The 27942-nt window shown below is 39.8% G+C and overlaps 1 protein-coding gene across 3 annotated transcripts in view; it reads left to right on the forward strand.

Annotated features, from left to right (window-relative positions):
* 14-3-3zeta (tyrosine 3-monooxygenase/tryptophan 5-monooxygenase activation protein zeta) overlaps positions 1 to 27942 on the forward strand; it is a 58617-nt gene that overhangs the window by 22077 nt on the left and 8598 nt on the right. For all 3 annotated transcript variants that reach the window (XM_083127003.1, XM_083127005.1, XM_083127004.1), the window contains exon 3: positions 25139 to 25262. In XM_083127003.1, the coding sequence (XP_082983129.1) occupies positions 25139 to 25262 (124 nt within the window). The remainder of the gene's footprint in view (positions 1 to 25138; positions 25263 to 27942) is intronic.

The following is a 27942-nucleotide window of genomic DNA, read 5'->3' on the forward strand; positions in this document are numbered from 1 at the left end:
GTTGTTGCGTCAGGATAACGATTGCATTGTTTTTGCGCGCGTGCTTTTACTACTGAGGAAGAGCAAAGAAAGAAAAAAGGTTCATTTGGGTAGTTGTTACACCCTCCATGCCAGAATGCGCTGAGCTGGTCTCACTATAGGGGGTCCAAGTTCGAGTTTTCTCATCGTCACGATTAGACCTAAAGTGTAAGGAAATTGTGCTAAATTAATTATAAAGGTGCAGATACTTCCGTACATTAGGTCTTTAGAATCTGCCTGCATTTATTTCGCATTTTAAGTCGCTTAGCCTAATCGCACGGTAAGGATGAATAAGTGAGCAGTAATAAACAAAAAAGCGCGTACGTTAGGGCACCAACGAGGGACCGGTTGTGGAGGGATCCTGAGTCCAAGCAAGCATTGTCAAATGCTCATGAAAAGTTGATACAGATTGGAAGCTAATATCCACCACCAACCGACCAAGGTGTGAGTGAATAGCTACGTCATACTTTTATTTTATGTCGTGAATGTGAACGAATAGATTGAATTGATCAAGGGTCATGCTCAACGTGCTTGACACAAAAGTGTTGCCTGCTGATCCGGTCCAATGAGCTTATCTGAGCACAGAAGTAAAGACTGTATCAAGATGAAGACGGTGAAACCTAATAGCGCTTTTAGTTTCGCTGTAAAATGCAATCACATGCCATATTTTTCCTGTAGCATGAACGTAACGTAAGTTTTTCAAAGTGCCAGGAGAAACTTTTCGAGAGAAGTGGCTGAGGGTTACCGAGAAAAAGCCGAAAGAATCGAACTGAGGTTGTCGACAATTTCATTCTAGGTTTTTAGAATATCTAACTGGTTGAAGCTTTTACCGTCATCATCTTGGGAATGGATGGCCCGCTTTAAAAATCGTACGTGCTCTTAATATTTTCCCAGAACTTGCGCGAAGTAATTCGCGCGATTGTTTGTATTTAGTTCCTATGCAATTTAACCACAATAATACTACCACACTTCTTGTGGAATAAGCCTCCCCCCCAAAAAAAAAGAGGTAAATAAAAATAAAGGCAACCTCTGTTGACCTGACCTATAACGTCTATATACATGTGCGGTTGTGCATGTTAATGGTCGTAAGGTCGAGGGTAAAATGTAGCATATATATAGTGCCATCTCGTCGACACGGTAAATACACGTGACCTTTGTTAGTAAACCGAACGTACATTCTTGCTGGCAATCGGTTGTGTATTGCCCTTAATGTGACCCTTTATTGCTTCCATCTATCAACATTGATCGTCGCAACGAGTCAAATGCAGCAGAAAATTGACACGTCGTCTGATTAACTTTGAGTAGGCTAGAGGAAGTAACTGCGTATGCACCTAATGAGTCGAGCGGTGCTTATCTATGACGTATTTTATAGTCTCATGCGGCCTTGAGGTAAAACTAGCCCACAGGAAGTGACGTAAGTCGTTATTACCGTTCGCTTCTTGGGAGCACTTTGTCCCCCTTGTGAAAGAGCTTATCGCGTGGAACTACTGGATTTATCGTCTGACGGGGCGTGTAAGTGATTTGTGATGAATGTTCATGTTGCATTATTTGATCATTTGGGTCCTGTTTTTCATCTACTTCGTGACGTATTTGCATTCATCAGAATTTTAACACGTCCTCTAGTTTCCTGGTACCTACCGCATTCTTTTGGTGCAAACTACTCAGCGTTATAGTCCAGCTGGGAACTCAAGTTCGGGTCAAGGGGGCTTGCGCAGCTAAATAGAAATAGCGGCTCGATGCGATAACCATTTTGGAGCCATCATTGGGCTGTTGGCATGATTTTGGAATTTAGATACACAACTTGCATTTTCATAATACCGGGTAGACCATAAGTCAGTTGTCACTAGCAATCGTTAACTTTGTTTTGCCTAGCATAGTGGAAGTCAGTTGTGAACTTGACTAGTGCGTATTACCCAATATAAGAACTCTGGGTAATACGCACTAGTCAAGTTCACAACTGACTTCCACTACGCTAGGCAAAACAAAGTCTAACGATTGCTAGTGACAACTGACTTGTGCCCCACCCCAGTATTCCTTGAACTTTGAATATTCACACAATCTAGCGAGCAGATTCTCGGTGAACATCTCAACTACATATCAAGAGTTTGCGTAATACAAGGCTGAAGTTTTGGATGAAGGTGGGTGGTACCAGGCAACATGAATAAAATCATTGTTTTAAGACCGACCAGGATCAACGATATCTGCAGTGAGCCTCCCCGATGTCGTAGTGTGGCCGCCTACCTATTCTCGTAGCACTTCTGGCTTTTGGAGAATCGCAGGGGACCAACTTCCTTACTGGGATTTTTACCTTTCAGGCTTAAACCACATACGCTTACTCATGCAAAATGTGAAAAACAAGTCTGGGGTTAGTAATTTCAGGTTTTTATTAATTTTCACATGCAAACATGCTTGAAATTTATTAGAAAACAATCTGATTGACATGCATCGCAAAAACTTACAACCACGGCTTCCATTAAGCTGAGCCACAGAATAACTCCACACTCCTATTCCTCTATTTTATACAATGTGATTGCCAATATGACTTTTCTTAACATCGCTGTCAAAGTTATAATTCATACAGCGTGATTGCCATTGTAGTTTTTTTACACATTGCTGGCCAAGTTGTAATTTGTACAGCGTGATTATTTTTATATACAACATTTTCGACTTGAGAACTTATGATCGGTCATAGTAGTGGTAATGTCGTATCCTTGTAATCAATGGATCCTGGTTTGATACCCAGGTGGTTCGGATCCATTAACGATTTTAATGCACACACGTTTTGCCTGTCCTGCCTGACCAGCTTTTATAGATATTTTAGACTGTTTTACCACTACTGGGCTGAATGGCAAAATCTCTTTGAGGAATATTAGGAATTTGAAAATCCTATTACATTTAAGTTAAATTATCTTGATGCCATATCAATATTTCACGATATATTTGCATGTTAATTTGTGTCCCTTCACCAAATTTCAATTCGTGGTGTAGTGCCTGGCGCATACACTTTTTTAAAGGTAGGGATTGAGAGTTGCGTTGTTACAGTTGTATTCTTGTTCCCACTGCTTCCAACACCAGTACAAGGAAATATGTCATCGGGTTTAAATTCGAATAGTACTGCATGTTTTCCTGCATTGAATGATATTTTTGTGCGTAATCAGTAAATTCGCTAAGATATTGATAAGGAAAAAGCTTGGTGATCAATGCCTGACGTTAGCTTAGTGTCGATCGGATGTGATCATCCATCACTGATATTTTCAAAGATGTGATTTGACGATTACGAGTTGCCAAGGTGCGTAAAAATTCCATCTCTTATTTTTAAATGTTAGAAAGTAGTATTGCGAATGCCATGGGAGAAAGCAAAAATGGTCCCTGCCAAAAAGTCCAGGAAAAAGTTTCAATCTCTTGGGAAGGGAGCAGGAATTATAAGATGCAGAGTTAGTTGGTTGAAGGAAGCTGCAGCGGATGCTCTCTGTACCTTTGTTGTGAAAACTTCTTACTTATTAAAAGTCGAATTGTTTCATTGAGGGCCTAAAACTAAACTCCGTGCACAAGAGCCTTTGAAGGACCAAGGTTTGCCAGAACTGCTTTTTTGTTGAGTGTGGTCAGCCCATAGTCCCATTGCCTCTGTTTTTGTGGCTCTCGAGACGGGAGCCCGCTTTTTCAATTAACTCCCCAATTGTCCTCACGACGCTGGGTCAAAGCAGAAATTTCGGGGAATCGAACCCGAGACCGATCACATTAAGGCGAGAGCGCTAATCACTTGGCTACGCTGGAGCCCGATTGATGGCCTCATGGTACTTAAATGAGAAAGCTGATGTTGCATTGAGAGTTCTGGGTCTAGGAAATGGCCTTTAAGATGAACGACTTTTAGCTCAAATATGTCCTTACGAAATTAATCTACGCCTCTACCAAAGTTCCTGCCTTCGATGGCCTGAGCATGGTTTTTCTTTGAGTGTTCCTTCGTTCGTTTTTTGTACTCACCCACCCTCATTGCCGCGTTTAGCCAAAAGTGGCATAAAACCAACGTTAGGTTAGGTAAGAAATAGATACCAGAAACCAGTATTTTCGATAGTATAGAATTGGTGCGAGTGAAGATTTTAAAGGGACTTTTCATACCCGGCTTATCTGGAAATGGTGGATTTTTATTAAATTCTATCATAAATAATCTCTAGTGTTGGTAGAATCCACGAAAATGCCACGTTTTCACCTTTACCAAGTCGTGTAGCATATTTAATTTTGAGGAATGTCAATCATTATACAGCTTTCGAATTCTCGTGACACGTATAAAAGTTGGGAATATATTTAAAGCCCTCCCCAAGGTCACTAGGAGGACATATATGGTGATGGGCCATGGTAATAAGAGCTATTGCACAACCGAGTTTTGTTTCGCTTATTTATATTGTAACAGTTTTAGCATTATAAACGTAAAGGCATAGGGAGATACACGTTAACGAATGTTTGTAGCAGTCTCATGTTACGTCATGGAGCGAAGAAACCGTATGTGTGGGTCCACGTGTAGGCTTTTATCACTTTCGGTTGCAAATCTTTTCATGTTCAAGGTTGGTAGGCTGGCCAGGAGCCAGTAATTGCCCCAGTGTAGGAAGTCGTTATCCAGTCCTCGGGGATCCTTATGCCAGTTTTACACTCTTAGATGCTTTGGCTACAATGAGTGAGCAAGTCCTACAATAGCGTGCAAGAAAGTTATCCTCGAATGTTGTTGGGGAGCATTGATTGTAAGGTATTTACTTATCTTCTCATTAGGAGCTTCAGAGCCGAAGACGAGACAAAACACCACTGCAGGGGGGGACAAGGCCATCGCCCCCCTAGAGCTAGTACACAGCTAGAAGCTCAGCTAACTAGCATATTTGCAGGCAGGATGTAGAGAACCCCCCCCCCCTCCTTTTCCTCGACCACCAAGGGTCACTATGTCACGAGGAGGGACCTTGAGTTTAAGGCTCGTAAACATCCCCCAGATTGGTCAAGCTCATATATTACCAATTCGGTTACCTTGTATACCACTTTGCGCCACGTGTCTCCCTGGTGAAGGCACATTGTCTTGGTTTGGACCCCGCTATAAAATTGTAGGCCCAATTCAGATTAGCCTCTCTGACGTGAAGACTTACGAACACTGCAACACAAGTGTATGGTGTTTTCGTACAGCGTTATTCAAGAGATATTAAGTATCGCCTTAATTCTACCCCGAGGAGGCGCATTGGTGACGCCTGGAACAATATTTTATGAATGTTGGTTCATTATGCATTTTCACTTTCCAGCTTCAGGGCGGCCCCGGAGCACCATTTATCCATTCTTCAAGGTTTTCAATTCGTTTTATCAAAAAGGCAGGTTTCTTGCTTGCTTACTTTCTTTCGCTATTTTGGTTCCACAGTACACTGGAGAATGTAATCTCTTGTTATGAGAGTTTTCCTTTATCAGTTTCATCCAGCTAACATTCTGCATGGTCGCGGTTAGCCAAAAGAAACCGGAAAGCAACGCAAAAATAGGAAAATCCCAATTGAACACAAACATTTCAAGTCGGTGCGTGCTCGACCAAGAAAGTTAGTAACTTGATATTCACTGCCTATTGTGAGTGCCAGGCTTCCCTGGTGGGCGCAGTGGAAGTGTCGTCGCCTTGTAATCAAGGGGTCCCGGATTCGATTCCCAGTAGAGGCACATAGTGGTTCGGATCCCACTTTAAACTGTAGGTCCAGTCCCGATTAGCCTTAGTGTGCATAAAGTGGACTTAAAGCACCAAATCAATCAAACGTTGAGTGCCTATTTTACAAGCAGCACCCTAGTAATAATTCGAAAGTGCTTGTTGCAAGACCACATGAACATCATCCATGTTTATAATGATCAGACTGCATAGTCGCAAAAAGTGTCGAACTGATGGAGTCACTGAGGCGCCAAAACAACGAAGTTACATTATGGTCTTGCCAATTTCGAACCCAATTTACCTCACCAATGCTGACCCGCCTAACATAATCTTATTATTTTTCGCTTAGAAATTACCTCCGGTCACATATGCGTAGGTGAATACCCTAGGCAGGGTAAGTTTGCTTTTATTAGCAGTTTAATATGGCGTGGCGGCATCGAACTGCAAAGCAGTGCTTTATTTCCGCATTTAGAAATCCGTTGCCGTTAACTTGCCTAACCAATTATACAACGTAGAAGAGCAGTTAACGCGAAACGGTGGAGAGATCTCAAGGTCGTTCGATACTTCGTTGTCGGCAGGAAACAACAGACGTCACCCCGTGCCAGATACATGTCACTTGAGTTTTTTTTAACCGTATTTGACGTCACTTCCCTCCATTCTTTTCACAGAGATCGCAGTGTGTGCATAAAAAACACTCGCGGTTTTGATTTCAAATGTGTGTTACTATGGAAGAACAGAAGTACGTATGCTTATAAAATATATTTACTGTATAAAATCTTCAATGCTCTGAATGTTCGTTTTGAAACGTTTATTTTCTAGTGTAAGGGACTAATTTTTTTAAAAATGAAATCTTAAGAAATCTGGAACCAAAAGAGACGAATCAGGTGAATGTAGAATTTTACTGAACCACATAATCTAATCCATTCCTTTATATTATTAGAATAATTCAATCAACACTGCCAATTAAAACTGAGCACTCACCAAATTTAATAACGTTGATCTGAGGAAACTGCAAAAATTTGTTAGGTCCAGTGGTTGATAACTAATTTAGACGTAATTTTATATTTATCAACAAGTCTAGGAATAACGACCTATTGCCCTTTGATTTTATTACTATTTAATTTCAAGCGTACCTATTATTTCATGTATAAGTTTAAGAGATTGGCACTCGATGAACCACTGTTTCAAAGCATGATGGGACTGAATTATGCTGCAAAGAAATAACACGTGCAATGGTTTTCTCATGTAAAGGGGATGGCGCGGGATAAAATGTTTTGAAGATGGAGAAATAGCGAAATAGAACATGGACTAGTAGACAAACATTGCCGGCTAGGTACGTAGTTCATGGAACTTTACTCTCGGTCCAGAATAATTTTTGTCCTGCGCCCCCCCCCCCCCCCCCTTGCTGCTTGACCAGCTTGTGCACCTGATTATTTTTACATTCACCAGTTAACCTAGTTCTACCTACATCCCATCCGCGTGCTAGCGATGAGTTACAATTCGCATTGTGCAAGGTTTACAACAGGATGTGTGTGGCGCTAAAACAAATTATAACCGGAAATTCCGGGTGCTCAGGTATCCTGGTGGTCAGCGTCAGTTTCCGGTGGAATTTATAGAAGTGGTGCCTTCCGGGATATTTGCCAACACAGTCACGTTGCGGTACCTGGTTTTCTGAAGAATGTTCTGCGATTAATTGCTTAAATGTGTTAACGTAGGTTGAATTAAGCAGTTAACTCATTATCAAGAACAAGCTAGCAGTTGCAATCGAGAGCTCGTGGTTGCAGCTTGTGCGAAGGAAAAAAAGGGGATGTAAGAGGAACATGACAACGAAAATCCCAACATCACGTATATATTCAGTTAGTCTTAGGGAGAATTCCCACCGAAGAGAGATGCGACACGAGACACGTGTCGCTTGGAAGCAAACACTCCGTAATCAATGCAACCTTTCGAACCGAAGAGACACGGCAAGATGCACGTGTCGCTTACGTGTCTTTCGGACTGTGCCGTTTTCTCAATACCGTGCAGCGTGTCGCTCCTGACTGCTTTTATTTGAAAAAGTCAGAATATGGAGGCACTTTAGTCCAAAATATATTAGTCAATATATTTCTCAACCGCCGTGACCTCGTATCAACTACACTGAGCAGCGAAAGGTTCTGCTGAAAGTGGTTGACAACTATCATAATTCCAATATCATATTTGAGTTGTGAGTTATCGTTTTTTAAGTCCATTTTATGCAAAAATAGACATCAGAACTGGATCTGCCCGGTACCTCCACCGGTTATCGAACCCGGGATCACTTAATTACAAGGAGGCGACGTTACCACTTTGACTTCCATATTTTTATTTGTCAAAAATCCTACACACGTATCAAACTATTATTACTCTTTATGATTATGCTAAATTTATCAATATTTAATTTCATAGGTACATGTTAATTCATGCATAAAGTCTTAAATACTGTAGAGATTTACGAGGAAAATTCTTCGGCTAAGGGCATTGACTTAAAAAATATGCAGTGACATGGTTTCACGAAGGTTGAGAACCATTTCTCTAGTGTTAAGGTAGACGCTTTATTCAGGCTGAAAAGTCTAGCGTACACAGTTTGAGGTATATTTGAGGTCGGTGCATATTATTTCTCAGTTTTCTCATGCACAACATGCCTCTCCCAAGTTTCAATAATTTGCACAAATTTTACAAGGCAATTTACATGTAACAATGTCTCGTTACTTTTTTTCGGGTGACTAATAAACTGATTAATGCAATTATATCGGTACCATTATGCAAACAGCAAAGAAACCCGTGTCACGTGTCTATTCGGTGTGAATTCTCCCTGACATTCAATTGGGTTATTTTTTGTCACTAGCATGACTGCCTACCAGTCATGAGTCAAGAAATACTTATTGTCGAGAATAGCTTAGTTTATTTTACTTCTTTTCTGCCCCTTTTTTTGGCTAATTGCGAAGATGAGAATGAATTGTGGTAAGATAAGATGAAGGGACAATAACAAGTATATAGGGATGACAACACGAGCCCCACATAAGAATATGCTGGCTGTGAGTTCAGGTGCCAGTGCGCCTCTAGTCTGCCAAATGCAGTCTAGAATGCATTAATATAGGGCATTCCCTGACATTCGCTACGAGACTCGGCGGCAAGCGGCCCGGCATCAGGCCTTGTCTTTCCCGGTGAACGGGTCCGCGACAGTCGGTAGAGTCGGTTATTCAAATTACAGTTTTCATATTGTGTACTAACCTTGACTACAGAAGGTGTTGAAAATGATGTCCCTCTGCTACAACACATTCCTGGCATTTCCGAGGGAAATTGGCATTTGCACGTGCAAGTTCGCTTACTGTAATTCTCGTACAATACTCTCTTTCAACTCACGGATGGTGTGCGGATTGTCTTTGTATACTTTATTTTTTTAGATTTCCCATTTTTCTTTCGAGGTTTAATAAAGTGGACCTATGTGGAACGGGAATACCAGGAAATTTCGTTGCAAAACGTCGTCGCACTTCTCCACAATTCCTCTTTCCGAAGTAACACTCGACAAGATAAGTCCTTTGTTGTAATGTAAACTTTTGTGGTGCCATATTAAGCCACAATCTTCAGCACACAGACACGACACAACACAACTTCCGAGGGAGGATTATACTGGCGTCAGTCGTCAACAGAAAGGGAAAGAGAGCGAAAAAAACATTAGCGTGCGACTGTCGCGGACCCGTTCACCGGGAGAGAGAAGCGCTGATGCCAGGCCGCTTGCCGCCGAGTCTCGTAACGAATGTCAGGGAATGCTCTAGATAAAGCAAGTCTAATTCTCTTGTTAAATACACCTTCAGTTTTTCATCTTAACTGGGCTTTTGATATGGATTTTTCATTAAATAAATATTCTTAATTGCTAATTTCCAACTTTACCTAAGTATGGGGTTCAATAAAAATAAAGGTGAAGAGAAAGTAGAATTTTATATTTTGGTAGACCACATGACTACATGGCTTGTTGCACGAAAATGAAATTCAAGCAGCTTGTTTCCAAAGTTACTTTTTGTTTGCTCAAAGTGCAACTCTGTAGTTACCCCTTTCGAAATGTTACATACAGTTACTTAAATGCAGATAAGATATAACTCGAAGAACGTGTCATATGCATGAATTGGCAGTCTTTTGCTTTACTGATGACAAAAATTAACACTAATTTTCACTAATTGTAATAATGGCTAAATATGAAAATATAGTTAAGAGTTCACTGCAAATCTTGCACTTGAAAAAGGCAAGTGACAAAAATTTGCTCGTAACATATTATTTTACTCATTGTTTAGCATTGAAACTTTCAGAGAAGTAATCTAATTTAGTCACTCTTTACCTGAAAAAGTATAATATTAAAAAGTTACTTTCAAACCGCTGTTCTCAGAGGAAAGGAAGAAAACACTCCAAGAGACCATCGAGGTGCGTGATAAGTTGCTTCTTGATTAGCCTACTCTTCCTGTTATCCATGCTGCCTCATCATTGCTTATCGTGCTAACTAGCCACTTGACACTTGAGCAGTTGTAGGAAGCTTGGACACGTGCGCTTCAGAATGGCCTTATGGTTTTACGTGTCTTATCATGCGACACTTCTTTGTGTGCAAATAAGGTCTCGAGTTGCAAATGCCGGATCTTTTCTCGGTGTTCTTTGATATGTTTAATTCTTGCTCTCAAAATAATATTAAACATCGCATTAACCTGTATATAAATTAACGTGGTATCTTCTATTAATTCCGTGAATTGTGATGGATTTTTTTTTAAATTACTTCAGCTTTAGGTTAATAGACTTCCGTAATCACGAAAATATTGAGAGTATTAGGCAACAACGAAAGCAAACCACGTGAAGATTCATGTGAATGCTCTAGAACCCTTTTTTTTTATTATTTATTTAAGAATATCACACTTCGTGGGACCCATAAGCTTGGGCGCCGGCAGAATTACTTGTAGGGGTCTGCACCCAGTTTATAACCATATTTTTGCTAAAATCTAGCACTTAGGCAGCCCTTTTTTGCGCTTGCTTAAACAAATTGCACATACTTCATTCTAGAAAAGTAAATATGTAATTTAAGCGTAATAAGTTTTTAGAGACAAAATAAATTTTCGAGCCCGATTTCACGACCCACGAAACGCGCGCCCCCTCTGGACCCAGCAGTGGGTCACACCCCGTAGGTTGAGAAACTGTGCTCTAGAGGTCCAGCCGAGCGTGAACCTACCAATCTTCAGGAGTCGAGTTGCTACTAATAGTATTGTTGTTGAGTGGGGTTAAGGCTAGAGGAAGGGGGGGGGGGGGGTTTCACGAGCTTCTAGTTGGCCAAATGAAACAATGCTTTGGTTGTAACCTCCAGTTGGTGCAAGAGTCTCGACACAAAGCCTGTTGAATCGGACTGCGCATATCTCGCATGGTTGCACAATAGCTTCCCGGAAGATGAACATTTTTGTGTCGCGATTCATGCACCTACCTGTTCGTGTCCTTGGATTTGGCTTGAGCCTTGAGGGATTCGCTACACGTAGCGTACGCATTCTTCTGTACCGAGAACCAGGAAATGTAAGTGGATGCATTCAATCGGGTCTTTTGTTTTGAAACCAGTGATACCCATACACTTGTTTGACGTCCTACACCAAATAGTTTTTAATTCAGGACTTGCTACAATATAATTTCAGACATGATTGTGGAACATTCAACTAACTAATATTACCGTAATAACGAACCTTTTGTTGATGTTTTAATTACCCTAGGCAGGCATTCTGCCATAACAACTCTTCAAGACTAAGCCTTACTTGTGATAAAAGAAGCAAGTCTCTTTAAGATAATGTGTATCTAGATTCTGATAATTTGGTTGATGTGCATTAGCGTAATTCGGTTAACTGACATCTAGAAAATCTTTTTGATGTACAAATATCAGAATAGGCTGATGAATATGGGTACGAGTTTGGCGTTTTTGTGATTATTGCATTGGCAGTTATCCAAATATCGTGATCGCACCTCTGGACAATTAAAATGGCATGTGCCTGCGTGTGTGTATAATCAATCTAATTATCATATTTCATTTAAATAAACAGGCAATTCGAAACTTGATTTGTGCAGTTTATATCATCATATTGCAATAATGAAGCCACTGATTTATGGGAATATTAAGAAAACAATAGTAAATATGAGATGGCAGCTCTATCTGAAGAAAAAATACACGAAAACTTAATGCTTAATATTTTAATATTTATTAAAACTTAATATTTTTTTTTCTCAGATCTAGTAGATAAAACAGGAAGGTTACATGTTATAGGGTGCTTAAAAATATCGTTAACATGCAAACCCACGGTATCTTCAGATCAGAATTTTTGGCGTTGTCAAATTTGTTAATTCTTTGCTGGGAATATCTAAATGCAATAGGAATAATAATAATTGTTGCTCGTCACGTGTTGTTAAGGGTGGAGGGGACTATTACGAGCGAAAAATATTTGACTAGAAGCCTGTGTTGGTATATTCCCACGAAATTGAAGGTTGGAAATTTTCCCTGAAATTGTCACTTTTGTGTTAATTTTATTTCATGTGGCAACCCTGCCATTCCAGGGTCACATTACAGTACCGGGCGGGGCATTGATTTCCAGCGTACATTGGAAACACAGAAACGATATCCTTCAAACTGCTTGAATGCTTGTTCGACAGAACTACCAAATTGTCATTAAAGTTTGAAATGCGTTCATGTACCCACTCCACTAGGATCTGCAATTACAATGTACTTTTTTTTTTGCCACGTGGTGCATAATTGAGATAACATAAGCAGTTCATGTGTTGCACGCATGTTGATTACTCTCTCCCTATTCACTTTTTCGAGTTGAACATTTGCCGCCCTCTTATCCCGACACTTTCTGCATTTATGGATGGCACGGAAATGCACTAAATCGTTCTTTCAGTTTAAAAAAGGGGAAGAGGTCAGATCGTGCAAATTCAGGTAAATATGGAAGGCATATCAAAATATATTTCAATTTGCGGACACTATCACCGATAGTCGGAAGCGATAGACTGCTTTGGACAACATTGCAAACTGTTTCTCTTTAATGGCGTGGGGATAAGGTCCTGCCGCCTCCCCAACCCCGAAACGGAAAGTACTGCCTTCCCAGAAGACCGCTGTACCCTACCCTCCTTTTGGAATAAGATGACCAGACGTCTCTCCTTTTTTGTCCGTCCCGATTCTTTTAAAGACTAAAACGGAATTCCAAAATGTCACTTTTTGTGACAATTATGAATCTGCATAGAATTATTGCACCAATGCACCTTACCTACTATTACATGAACTATGAAATAATAACATTCAGATCCATCCACTGGCAAAATATCAATGAATGGCTTCTAATTCTAAGGGACTACTTGGAGTGCAGCTCATGTCAACATAGTATGTCAGTTATATACACGGTATTTATTTATTTAGTTTTCAAACAAGTGTGTATGACTGAATAGTTTTTATATTAAAATGTGTAAATTTTGCCGTCCCGTTTTTCCTTCAGGAAATATGAAAAATGTCCCGTTTTGTTCGTAAAATCTAGTCCCCTGTCTAGGAGCATGGATATTTCCACTGTTTTGAGTACCCAAGACTCGTTCGTCCATGGTAACTAGGCATGGGAAAAGTACCACCGAAATTGTCACACATTGAAGATGTGTTTACAACCCTTTCGTCCAAACTCCAGTTGTGTAGCACACACACCCATCACGTGTCACACAATCTAAGTGTGACCTTAAAAGCTAGAATTAGACAGTTTTCAGAATTTAAAAGCTTAGAATAATGATCATTCAACACGTCTGCTTTCGTTTTCGTGGTTGTCAATCTTCGTTACAATTTAACATTCTCGAGATTGATGATAAACTTTTTGGAGAAGTGTGGTCACAAAAGATTAATTTATTGATTATGGCTTCGAAAAATAGACTACTTACTACTCGCTACTTGTCGCAAAGGTTTATGTAACATATTTTGACCATCGATTTAAATTTTAACGAGTTATTCGGTAAAAACTGTGCTTGAATAACATTGCATCACAATTTGAAAATGACAACGAAATCAGTTAAAATTATTTTGCACACAACCACCTGATTACCTCCCTCGAGAAACCTCGGCAGAACCCTTGTAGTAGCGTCTGAATTTAATCCGGAAGTCATCCACAATGGTTCTGTGCACACACATGCTAATACAGGTTGGCAGCTCACTGGGAATCTGCGTGAATTATTGGCTCCGGGAATTGTACGTAAATTTTTCTATGCAGACGTAAAAAATTGCAACTTTAATTAATCCAAATCCCATTGAATTTATGCATATTTATAAATGCCCTGATGCAAGTTTTTTCATAGTTTAGCTTTTATTATTATCGAGTAAGGAAAATAAAACTGCATGAAAATAAGAGAATTCTCAGTTGGTTTACTTTGTTAGTGTCCTTTGCAGAACAATGTCCCTGACAGACGGAAGATTATTGCATGATAAAGATATCTTGAAGATGATTAGGTAAATTTGAGCTTGAAATTCGTGTACAATTAACAATATATTCGTATATTAGTCTATTCCGTAACATTAGTGACTTGGGGTTGTAGATGTATTTCTAGTCTGAGTATGCGGAATGACAAATGTAGACTCTGTACCTTAAATTAAATATTTTAAATATATCTACCGTTCAACTGATTTGAATTAGAACTTTTGGATACATTGGAATCACACAGACCCTTTGTGTAGTTAATGTGTGTGGGTGTGAGAGTCGATAATGCTTAAGGTTTAAATATAAAAAAAAAAAAACATGTGCTTGTACCCTTGAATTTTTGGAAAGTTCACCTTGTCTAAAGCAGAATTGAAACCACTGGATCGTGCCCAGTGTTCTTTGTTTTAAAAAGCAATAACTAGGACGTTGATGATTTTTTTTCTTTTCTTTTCCTGAGGTCTTGAAGACTGACTATACTAAACAGAAGTTTGTGAACACCAAAATTCATTTTGCTGGCTCGATTTTTCCACAGAAGTTCCCTGGCCGTGGGTGTTCTTTCAGCTGAACCCTCATCAATACCATCCAATCCACCCATCCTCTTTGTAGCCATTAGCCATAAGTAGCTGGAAGAAGAGCGCCTTAAAAGTAACAAAAAAAACTCAGATTGAGAGAGTGAGAACAGGCCCAGAGGAAAACATCTAAGACCCTCGAGTGTCATTTTAGAATGTAAGTATTGATTTTGGAAGTTGAGTTCAGAACATTTTAATGGGAGTTTTATTTTCTTGTTAGGTCCTCTGTTAGGCTGCTTCTCATATTTACTTCGCTTTTTGTGCCACTTTTGGGCTAATTTGCGAAGATGGGGATGAATGATTATGTGATGAAATTAATGAATGGACACTCGTAAACATCCAGGCCGGGAGTCGAACCCGGGACCCCTGGCGTCGTAGCGCGATGGGCTAGCCACTCCGCCAAGGGGCCCGGCTGACGCGCTTATTAACTCGCACATCAGTCAAAAAGATTCGCGTAACATGGCCAGTAAGTACGCGTACAGATTCCCTTGCTCTTCAACATACGTCTGGCGGTCTTTACATCAAAGCTCCCTGATTTGGCACTTGTGCTCTTCCAATAGACTAAAGATAGCCGACATGTAACCTTGACCGTTAGCGCTCTATGGCGTAGCCTTTTGCAGTTTTGAAGATCCGTGGAATGGTTGGTTCGTCGCCTTCTCAGCATGCATTGCATAAAAGAGAAATAATCCACGTGCAGCGTTGGTGTCCTGTTTCTTGAGTGTCTGCTTGCCTTTCTAGTCTCGAAGAGTCACGTGCTGTGATGACGTGGCAAGGCGGGGTTCTCAAGATTAGCTAGCACGTTCCATTCTGACGTAGTGTCCCGAAATAGTTCTAGAGGTAGGTCTGTCGTCCTCGAGATATTGCGCGTGGGAATGCACGTATCGTAGTTCTTTGAACTTAGCGTTGGCACTTTACATAAGGCACCCCAAGAATATTATGGTCAGACGCACTCTGTTCATTAATAACATGTAATGACACGAGCACATGAGCAACAGTTGGGATCCCTGCTTTATGATGTGACGTTATTCAAAATTGATAACTGGCTATAGCGACTAGAATGGCACTCGCATGTGCAGTAGCTGCTTTCACTGCTGGTTCCGCTCATGGCTGAAATCCGTAGCGCCGCTGGTGCGTCTACGAAAAATTCGTCAGTCCCATGTATGAAATGGGAGTTGCGTTGCAACGCGTGTATCTTTTCTTTGAATGTGAATATAAATGTGGTATTTGGAAGAATGTTAAATCAGGTAGAGAAACAACAATGAACCATTGAATATTTACTGTTTTGATGTTGGTAAAAATGCTCAAAGGAATGTAAGTATGGAATTGCAATGTTCGCAATGAGAATTGCATATCCATTATACAGATAGATTCATTATTGTTACAAGCAGTCGGTTTTAGGGAAATATCCACGAGCATCGTGTGTGTATGTGTCTGCGTGCATGTTGTCAACTTACTGTCTAGCCGTGAAGTAGGATATTTTCATTTCCCGCTTCAGAATTCGCCGCGCATAAGACCTCTCGATGATAGACGTCTGTTCAGATAAAATGACACACACTTCAACTACCCAACCTTATAGAAACGTGCCACTTGGAAGAGAATAGGAGTGTACATATAACGATGTCAATACAGTTAAATTATTTCGAGTAACTTCACCACACCAGGAAGTTTATATTATGTACTTCCCCGAAAATGTTTCCTTTTCAGCATACTCTTGACCGGTAGCATTATATACCCAGGGGTAGCTCGCTCTAGCCCCCTATAGTGGGTGGGTGGTCAGCAAGAGAAAACATCTAAACAATGCCAATTGCCTCTTTGTGTGTACGGCAACCCCCTGAATATTTTCAAATACTGCAGATGTTATTTGAGCTTCAAATCAATACCACCTCACGTTTCAGTACAGAGAATCGGAAGCAATAAATGCCAAAAAAAGAGAAGAATAAATATAAATACACTGCATTACTCGCATAAGAAAAGAAGCACAAATGTCGATTGCACCACCACGTGAACTGTCATCCGCCTCTTGAACCATCGGAAACGATCGCTTTCCATGCTGTTTTAATTACTATAGTGCGGATTCAGAACTTTTTCTATTTCAGCCGACGTCCGTGGTAGGACGGGTTCGAATCACGGCCTGGATGGCTGTTCTTTGTGACCGTCTCTCCATCAATGTCATCCTCATTGTCGCCATTAGCCAAAAGTGGAAGAAAGACTATGCTAAATAAAAATCAAAACATCAAAATTATTGCAACTTCTATATTTGTGGCCACCATGTGCCTCCGCTGAGTATCTGTTCCAATTCCGGGATTCCTTGATTACAGGGCGTGCGACGACGTTACCGCTACGCGATTGGGGAGAACCGAGACGCGAACAAAAGAAGGGTGGATTTTAGGGGGAAGACCGAAATTGAAATATCAGCCTCTTGTCATGTAGTACACCCAGCTTGTTGCACTGTAACTAAAGCCCCGCCGTCCTTATATCCGGCGCGGTGACCGCCTTTTTGGCAGTGACCCTCTGTTGCTGCGTTACCTACGAAGAGGCACTCAGTGAAACCTTCGAGGAGTTCTGAGCCCTTTGATTTTCAACCATCGTCACGATTAATCAAAAGTGACAGTAATAGTTTAACGTGGACACCTCGACCTACCCGGATATTCATTTGTTTATGCTTCTCCCAGTCGCCGCCGACCAGAATATTCCCCCTAAGAGTGCCATATTTATCACTTCCCTCCCTCAAGAAATCAAGAACGTTATATCTTACATCTCTGCGAGAGTGGGTACTCGCTGGGAATTCTACGTGAATTTTTCTCCGTAAACGTGAAAATTGCAAGTTTCGTTAATCCAAATCCCACTGAATTTATACCCTATTTATAAATGCTCTGAGGAAAGTTTTTAACAGTTTAGCTTATATTTTTATCGAGGAATAGAGCTGCGTGGAAAATAAACTTTATTAATTTATTAATGTCCTTAGCAGAACAATCTATCTGAGAGACTGAAGATTATTGTAAGATATCTTGAAGTTGATTAGATCAATTAGTTCGAAATTCTTATATAATTAACAATTGTTCGTATATTAGTATATCCCTTGTGATGAGAGGCGGTAATATGTAAGGTTTAAATAGAGAAAGCATCTGCTTGTACCCTCGAATTTTCGGAAAACCGGGAATTATACTTGAATTTTATCATGGTCCTAGAGTGGCCAGCCAGTCTGCTTTCGATGTGCGCTGTTAGCCTCCACCCCCCACTTGTCATGATAAAAATATTTGGCACCCGATGTAGGTGGTGACAATGCGTTGAAGAACGCAGCCCATTTGGCCCACGTATGGGCAGGATTACGTGGCAAGCAGCTGATTGCATCACACGCTCAAAGATGTCGGCAGAAGGAGCAGATAGTGGGTAGTGTTCGTAGAAGAGGACAAGATTGGAACACCGTGGAAAGAGAGGAGTGGTGGAATATCAGAAGGAGAGGCTCGACTTTTATGCCGGCAGGAAACTGCGACGGATGGTGATGGTAGTATGTCGCGTCACCACTTTTCAAATGGTGCAGCTTATGTACAGAGATTAGCATAATTAGCTGACGGTTTTAAAATAGCAGAAATAAAACGAACACGTTTCACTAGAGGATATTACGTAAATGTACAACATCACAATGTGACCACTTGAGACTTAATTAAATTAACCTCCAAGACGTGTAGAATTTATTCTATATACATAACGTCCTAGTGAAACGTGTTAGTCTCATTTCTGCTATTTATGCTCATCCTTGTAATTCAGCAATGAAGCAATCTTTATATTTGAGGCCACTAAATAACGTCACAGGACTCAAACTCTGGTGTACATCTGCACATGAGTCTAAACAACACAATGCGTACGTGGCATTTTCCCTTATCTCTCATTTCATCATTATATAATTTTCTGAAGCACGTAGTGGAGGTTCTTGGCAGTTTTACTTAGAAGGTCGCGATTTTGCTCGGGGTACGGCCTTTGCGTTTGTGTATATAGATAGCTCAGTTAAGTTGTGCAAACATCTATTTGGTTGAAGATAAACCAAGAACAATTCCTATCCTTGCACGTGTTGCCTTATCTTCCCACCTCAGTTGATAAATTCAATGTTACGCAAGTTTTTTCACACCAATTTGGTATTTTTAAAAGGACATGGCAGGATTTGCATGTGTCAGTTTGCGCATGTACATGTGCAAATTATATGTAAATTGTGTTATTTAGAAACCTTATTTTTCAATTTCTCCCTGACATTCAAATTGAGAGGAAAATCTATAGCCGTGGCAAATTCGAAAATGTTGTGGGTCATGTGATATGGTTTCATTACTATGACTTGTCACGCACCTCCCCGCTACCGCAGAGCCTAACGCTACCATCTTCCAGGAAGAGGTAAACTGGTCAAGGCACAGTTTTTGTGATCCTATTTTAAACTGTTGATTCATTGACAGACACTTGATAAAAAGTGGGAATATAATCAAAATGTTCGTCAGCTATTAATTTATTTTAAAAAAGCGTATGATTCAGTCAAAAGAGATAAATTATATAATATATTACTAGTGTGGAATACCGAAGAAGCCTGTAAATATGATAAAAGTATGCACCAGTGAAACAATGTAAAATTCGTCGGGATATTAATGTCTGACGAATTTACAATTCATGATGGGTTATGCACAACGAAAATTTGTGTCGGCACTCAAAAAGGTTCCTTAGCAACACGCCATAAAGTTGCCGTGATGATCAAACAGTATGCGCCTGCGCAGTAGCTCGTACAGCATGGCCGCTCCGCTGTTGACTTTATTTATTTTATTTATTTAATAGAAGATTCCAAATACAGTGTTAGCCATTTTACACAAGAACGATTTTATAGAACATAAGGACAAAAATAATAATACAACAAAAATAATAACATAGAAAAATTACACGTGGTTAAGAGACTTACATACTTTTAGTTAACTCTTCTAAAAAGGTCCAGATTTTCAAAAATGTCTATTTGGCTTCCTAGATTATTATATTCACGGATGAGGCACAATCTCTGCTTCTGTGAAGCAAAAAGTTGAGTCCTTCTTGTTGAGCGGACAGGCACACGAAAGTGAATTTCCTGAAGAAGGCGGTCACTTCTGATGTTGCCATTCACTATTTTATGTCAGCCAGTCTCTCTCTCTCTCTTGAGGAGTTTGGACTGTAGAATAGCAACGAAGTGTTATTAGTTTTTTGCGGTCAGAGGGAGTGAAACCTTCTGCAATCTACAGCAAAATGAAAGTTCAGTATGGAAATAATTATTTAATTCAGGGGAGTGTGTCTGAATGGGTGGAATATTTAAAGACTGAAGACGAAACGTCAGTGATGAACACCGGACTCGGAGGCCAGTTTGCGTTGCAATGGAAGCAGTGAAACAGCAGATCGACAAGTGAATCCGCTAATTTAGTACTCTCTCCCGTGACTTAAACAATAGTCTTCGTACTGAATCTTCATTCTGCTGTAATTTCAGCACAGGCGTGCGCAGACCCTCTATTAGGGGTGGAAAGTAGCCTTGATGAAAGTTAATTTGGATAACGAGAAACCTCATTTCATCTCGCTGTTTTATTGTATTGATCGGTATGGAAAAGGGGCGTATATAGTGTGTATCCGGAACCTCTGAGAATCACTGTATTAGAAGAACACAACCTTCCATGGCACCAGTGATCTTTGCCCCCCCTCTTTATTCCCCCTAATTTACACATGGACATGGTTTCTTACAACAGATTCAAAACAACTGCACATAATTTGTTCTCATTTCCAACAGAGATGGCCATCAGGGAGGCGGTTGCTCCCTCACATTTTGCCCCTAATCTACAGCCTCTTAATGCTAAGCCTTGTCTACAAAGAAAAAGTAAACAGTTTCTTGCTCCCTCCCCACTTTTGTCACCCAATCGCTGCTACCGATTTCTAATGTATGGGCAATCTATCTTGCAAACACATAGGTAACAGAACTAATGAATAAACTGTATGCGAGTGTTATTAGCAAAAAATATACTAGAGAACGAAGTTGGATAGTTCAATTATGTAGGAAATAATCCACCTTCCGTAGTTGCTGGGAACTTTTGTCGGCTTGAAAATACTTAATTATATGGACAACTGACCCCTCTTGCCCTTCCGTGCGCACGCCTTCAGAAGGTTTCACTCCCTCCGACCGCAAAAAACTAATATCTACGGTGCAAGTCAACAGCGGGGCGGCCATGGTGTACGAGCTACTGCGCAGGCGCATACTGTTTGATCGTCAAGACAACTTTATGGCGTGTTGCTAAGGAACCTTTTTGAGTGCCGAAACAGAAATTTTCGTTGTGCATAAATCTCAATGAAGTTTAGAATAAGATTCATGTTATTTAATGACTTCCCCTCGTACATTTTTCAATTTGCTTACCTGATATTAAAAGTGATAAAATTAGGCATTTTAATGTTATTTGTAGCCCAAAAATTATAAAATAGAGTAATGTGAAGACTTCAACATTAACCAATCAGAATATGGTTGTGGTTATAACACTGAAGTCAACAAATTTAGCAAATTTCGCACCCAAATAGTCAATTGATGTCTTCAAATAAAAATAATAAGAAGTATTTTTGAGATTTTCAAATAAAACTTCTTTTCAAGTTTTTTAGAAATTACAAAATTCAAATACCACACTGATGTTGCATTTCAAATGAAAGTTCATAAAAAGCAGTAGAGAATGACACCAATTTGAGCTCTCTAGGTCAAATAGTTTTTGATCTATAGCGGTTTAAAGATTTCAAAATGTCATCAAATTTTGGGATTTTTGCTTTTTTGAAAGTCAATAACTCAAAAACTATGAGTGGAAAATATCTGCAATTTGGCAGTTTTTGTCCTCTGGAAAAGTGGAATGTATAATCAAAAAATCTAAAAAATCTGAACCCTTGAGGTTGAAAAATAATTATCGGTTGATTTGGCATGGAATGAGCCAGTATACACATGTTAGTAAAAAGTTCGTGATGTGTCTGGTGTAACACATTTATCGATAAATTGTCCTTAAAAGTCGGTATTTTGTGTTCGTGACTGCAATTTGCTATATTTTTCTTATTTCTCATTGGGAGTTAACATGGCAACCCCCCACTGAGATGAGTTTTCTTTGAGTTCAGTTAAAGACAAGTCATCCTTTCTATCTTTTTCTCTAACCTAGGAATAACAATTATTGTACTGACAAACCGAAGTTACGAGAACTTTACTTGAGCATTTACTTTCCGTAAGGGATGTTATATTCTGTACTTCCTGCGATGTTCATAATGTTATGTCAATGCCACATTTGTTTAGGAGAGAGAGAGGAGAGAAAGGGGGAAGAAAGAGAGAGGGAGAGAAGGAAAGAGATACAGTGCATTTAAAGTAAAACATTACAATGAAAACACGGTACAAGAATAAAAACAATATCTTCATAAAAATATTGGTTTGTGTTCAATAAAATGGCGTGTCATGAGTGGATATGAGGATGAAGATGCTAATTTATCTAGTTCGTGAGTAAATTAGTCAGTAATCGGCCACTTCTTACTAATTTTGACTAGTTTCCACATCTGGTATATCGACTGATCACTTTGTTTCATCGGGCTACTATTTTTCTCACGATGCCACCAAATGTACACTGTCGCGGAAATCTATGAAGGAAGCTAACGAAAACGAGAGTCTGCAGAAGTAAGGACTCGAAAGAGCTACACGAATGAACGCGTGGAGGGAAAAACACGCAGTTTGCAGAAGCGCGCACTACTTTGCTCCGCCTACTCGCTTTCTGCCCTTCTTTGCCGTTATCCACTGGCCTTGCTCCAGAGATTCCCGAGACAGTGTAGTATGTGTTGCTTTGATAGTTTGGCATATGAAGTTGACATGGACAGACTTGACACACAAAGAGTATATTCCCCTCAGCTTTTGACGAATATCCTAAAAATGCATAAAGGGGCATTCATACTTGTATAAGGAAAACACCCCGTGGGCGTATACTTGTTTGGAATAATGCTGTATTCTCAAATTCGACGTAATTTAAGTGGGAACTACGCCTGAGTGACTTGCTTTTCAAATACACGACCATCCTGTACAGGAAGTTTGTGTGTGTCAGTGTAGGATATACACTGCGGTGCAATCAGCGTTGTAATTACCAGGATTCCGCTTAAAACAGTTTGCCGGTGGAAGGTTTGTTGCAAGAAGACGTCGTCGATACCCCAGCTCCAGTGAAGTGTGTCACGGTTATTTTGGTGTTTGGATCGCGTAGGAAATACTGTAAGCAGATGGGTGTTTGTCACCGAGAGACGGGCGCTATTTTGACAGCAAACAAAACTGACACTTCCGCCTCACGTTTTCAGAATGTCGTTTGCTTGGGCGACCGTCCTACCGATGCAGCAAAACAGGAAATGACATCATTGACGATGTCGTGCTACATGATTTTTGCAAAACTATTCATCCAATTTCTCATGAATTTGCATTGGCGTGCTCAGGAATTTCGTAAGGAGGTTATGCCTTCTTTCTTCAGTATTCACCCTCCCCCCAATATTTGCTGCATTTGAAATGCTAAACCAAATAGTGGTAGTTACGACCAGGGTTGTTAAAGGTCCAGGAATTTTAAATGAAATTCGGTCCAGGAACCTTTTTCCCCCGATCAATTTAAATACGGTCCGGGAACCTTTTTCCGAACCAATTTATATACAGTCCAGGAACCTTTATTCCAATTTAAATACCGTCCAGGAACCTTTTTTTTTTTTGCCGAATCCGTTTAAATAGGGTCCAAGTTCCGTATTGAAATGAAACTACGCAACTTGTAACAAATACGGACCTGACGATAAACAATTATCCACTTGTGAGCATGTGCTGGCTGTCTCGAGAATCTAAGGTACAATGTAGAAATGTCTGAAACGCTGCAGTCACGTTACCACACTCCATACAGCCCCATTCTCTCGCGCGCGTTCCTTCACTTGGTTGTATGTAGCAGCAATGGCGTTCCCTGTTGTAATATCTGCTGGGAACACAGCGGCCTCACGTTACCTCTACGACGGCTCCTATTGGCTGCGTTTCCTGGATCGGATGCCGGAGCATCACGTGACGTTTGTTTGAACTCAATGTGACGCCATATAGTCCATTGCGTTATGTACAGTAACTCTTCGACAAGCGAGTTTTTTTTAATCTGGCCCACGAGAGAACAGCGTTTTGATTTATTCCCTGCGCTACGTTTTCTACAACCGCAGTGTGACATTCCAATGTAAAACGTACTCGCGGACATTTTTAGAATGCGACTTTTAATTTAATCTGTCAACCCTGGTCTGAAATTGTAAATAAATTCAATCCAGGACCGGGAGAGAAAATCAGCAAATGTAAATGAGTTCTAGACAGTGCAGAACCTTTTCATATTTAAATCATTTCAATTCGGTCCAGGAACCTTTTCTCAGGATCGATTTAAATACGGTCCAGGAACATTTTTTCTGGATGAATTTAAATTCGGTCCAGGAATTTTTTTCCAGAATGAATTTAAATTCGGTTCAGGATTTTTTTTCCAGAATGAATTTAAATTCGGTCCAGGATTTTTTTTCCAGAATGAATTTAAATTCGGTCCAGGAATTTTTTTCCAGAATGAATTTCAATTCGGTCCAGGAACTTTTTTTTTTGCGGAAGAATTTCAATTCGGTCCAAGAATTTTTTCCTGCATCAATTTGAATACAGTCCAGGAACCTTTTTTTCAATGTAAACAATACGCAACTTGCACCGAATTTAAATTGTGCGAGAAAAAAAAGTTCCGGTCCGCGGAACCCATTAGAATGTATGGGTTCCTGGACCTTTAACAACCCTGGTTAAGATCCCCTCGGCCACGTCACTAGGAGTTATGAGTCTCCTTCTCCAGGTATAATCTAGTTCCGAACGTTGTTTCAATTAAAAATTACAACTCTGTAATTGGTTTCCTGGTTTCAATCCTGCTGGTTCAAATTCAATTTAAAGCTGTAAATCTAGTACCGATTATTATAAAGTGGAAACTTTTCCACTAAAAGTAGTTTTTAGTGTTCATTTTTCTTCTAATTACTAACACATACGTTGGCAGGCCGGCGTCTTAAGGGTTAAACATGTTTGTTTAGTGCTTTGCCCCTGGGACTGCCTGCACGATTGTTTCCACAAAGATTGGGAGTTTGCAAATGCAACTGACATTACTTTGTGTTTGTCGTGCTTTTTCATTAACCTGTATTTAAAAGAACAGTGTTTTCCCATAACTATTTTTCAAATAATTTTGCTTTGTGTATCATTCATGTACAGTCCATTACATAAAAAATAGGTTGCATACAAACGATTTCCATAGCAGTTAACAGTAAAAGCTCTCTATCAGTGAAGAACATTAATTTCCTTTAGAAGAACTTGAATGATTAACTGTATGTAACTTTTGTTGTAAAATGCAGCGTACTTACGATGTAAATTTTGTTTTCAGGGTCTCTTAGACAAGTATTTGATTCCAAAAGCCAGCAATGCAGAAAGTAAAGTATTTTATTTGAAGATGAAGGGCGATTATTACAGGTATCTCGCAGAAGTCGCCACGGGAGAAAACCGAAATAGTAAGTATTAGGAATTTACTTTCTTGTTGCATAATATATTTTTGGTAGTTTAGTTTCGAAATAATATGTGGTGTTGCTTCGGATAAGGAAGTAGATTTGATGGCTTCGGTAATTAAATATTGTGCGAATTTAATGAACTTTCAAGAATCATATTTGTAAGCAGGCTGCAAATTAATGGGACAGGTTAATAGTGACATTGTAACAAACACTGACGTTATATTTTTAAAATTTAAGCTTCATGAAGCAAGTTTCGTTCATTCAAATATCAGTGCAAATTGCTTACATCACAACGGATTAGTGTGGAACTCACGGTATATACCCAATGATTATCAAGAAATATATTTTTTATTATTTTTGGCTTAAAAATACAGGGTGGCCCATGAGTCAGTTGACAAAAATGAATGTAAAACTTTTACAAACGTAAAGCTATACTGACAACCGCAAAAGTTAGTTGTGTATACCCATTAACCTCAAATAACTAATGCTCTAATCAAATGGCTACTATAGTGCAACAACAGGCAAGAGAGCCTGGGTAGATCCGCGACTCCTGTGCATCGTCCTCCCACGGGAGGGGATTGGCAGAGTGGAGCAGGCTTCCTTATGGCCCGAGATGAAGGGAAAGATGCGCGTAGACTGTTGGTCGAAGGTTTTTTTTTGGTAGTCGCTCTGTATGCCATTCGCTGAAGAGGTGAATAACTACTGCTGTACATGGACATTCGTAAGGGAAAGGGGGTGGGGGCATGGAAAATGGGTCAACAAAAAATTACATATTTCAGACATATAATGTCATCAAATTCAACGAATTTATAAGGCGAGAAAAGTCTATGCCACCGTAAACGTGTGAATAGTTCATAAAACTTGCATGAACCGTTACAAAATCAAGACAACTGTCATGTGTATTTTAATGACCAAGAGGAGCCACATTCCACATCTTGATAAATTCCATAGTTTTATGGCAGGATATTTATTGGAACTGTTTACACCACCACGATGCAATATTCATCCTTTTTTATTATTGATTTGGTTTCCTTTTTTCAAATGAAGGTTGATGACTTAATGCTTTCTCGCAAAGTGAATTGCAGAAAATGTATGAATCACCACAAGCTGCCGTTTCAGGCTAGCGGAATTTTCACCTTGCGTCAGCGCATGACTCACCCACCTCCGACATGGGTGGTTGATCACGTGAACATTCCAGCAATAAAGCGTAGTAGATAAGATATCCTTTGTTCAGAAGTTTTCTCCTTTATAACAGGAATTCATACATCTGTATGAATATGTTGCCGACTGCCCAGTACTTTAAGTTGGTTGTTATTGTGGACGCGAATGCATCAGTTCCTTAAACTTTTTGTTCTTTCTTAAATATTAGGATTGTCCCGACAGTCCAGACATGTATTGCTATGATAACTATTGCATAAGCATTTGAAATAATGCAAGGGCGTACTCAAAATCTTAGTGTTGATGGATGGAAGTTGAAACGCCTCCCTTTCGTTTATTAATTTGTCATTAAAAATAATGTAGAATGCAGGGAAATATGAAAGTTGTAGGACTGGCTGCTAAAGAAAGGTACACCCCCTCCCAAATATTTGGGTGCGCTAGCCCCTTAATCCTAAAGCTTTAAAACATGGAGAAGTTAATTATAAGTTTTTTTATTTTTTTATTTCGGTTCTAAATGTAGAAAAGCAGTGTACGAGGGTAGGATCATTAACTATTTGGGTGGGTTGTACAGTGAAGACACTTTAGTGTGCATGAACGTCCTCAGGATTTTCTCCAGGGAGGAGGAAGGAAGGCATTTTTTCCAGGGGGGCAAAGAGGGCACAGACCTCAGCAAAGCATTCGACAGAATAAACCATTCCATCCTTCTCCAGAAACTACCTAGTGTTGGAATCTCTGGTAACAAATTACTAGCAAGCTATCTTTCTGATCACACACAAGCAGTTGTACTAAAGGGGTTCGCCTCGGCCGAGAGATTATTTTCGTCGGGAATCCCCCAGGGTCCATACCTTTTCCTTCTGTTCGTCAACGATATTTTGAGCCACCTGCAAAAATTCTAATGTACGCAGACGATATAAAAATGAAACTTATGAAACTGTACTATCCAATCAGCTCATTGAATGACTGTCACATGCTGCAGGAAGGCCTAAACTCCTTCCCAAACTGGTGTAAGCAGACGGGAATGATCATAAATGTGAATAAGTGCAACGTTATGTCATTCACCAACAAAAAACAACCATCAAACACGAGTATAAAATTGGCAGCTCTACTGCAACTCGTTGACCTCCCTGTCCACATCTGACCTGTCGTTCAACACCATTATCAAGCCTTGGTGAAAATGTGCATAAAGCTAATTGGTTTCATTAGAAGAAATTATCTGGTTAATTTTTCTGTGCCTTGGGTTGTATAAATGTTGTAAAAATATGTCACTCCCGTTGTACAAATATAGGTCACACTCTACAGTACAAAATATGGCAAGAGGAAGTGGAGAGCGTCCAAAGGCAGTTTGTGAAATGGCTGTGCTTCAAGGTGAACATTGAATATCACAAAAAGAACTATACATATTTATGCAGGCATTTCGGTCTGGAAATTTTGTTCAACTGAAGAGTCCTCAGTGATGTTATTTTTTTACAGAAACTGATTAATCACAGCTGTGAGTGTTCTGCACTGTTAGAAAGTATAAACTTTA

Source organism: Lepisma saccharinum, chromosome 8 (assembly GCF_977018435.1).
Source record: "Lepisma saccharinum chromosome 8, izLepSacc3.1, whole genome shotgun sequence".
In the NCBI taxonomy this organism is placed as follows: domain Eukaryota; kingdom Metazoa; phylum Arthropoda; class Insecta; order Zygentoma; family Lepismatidae; genus Lepisma; species Lepisma saccharinum.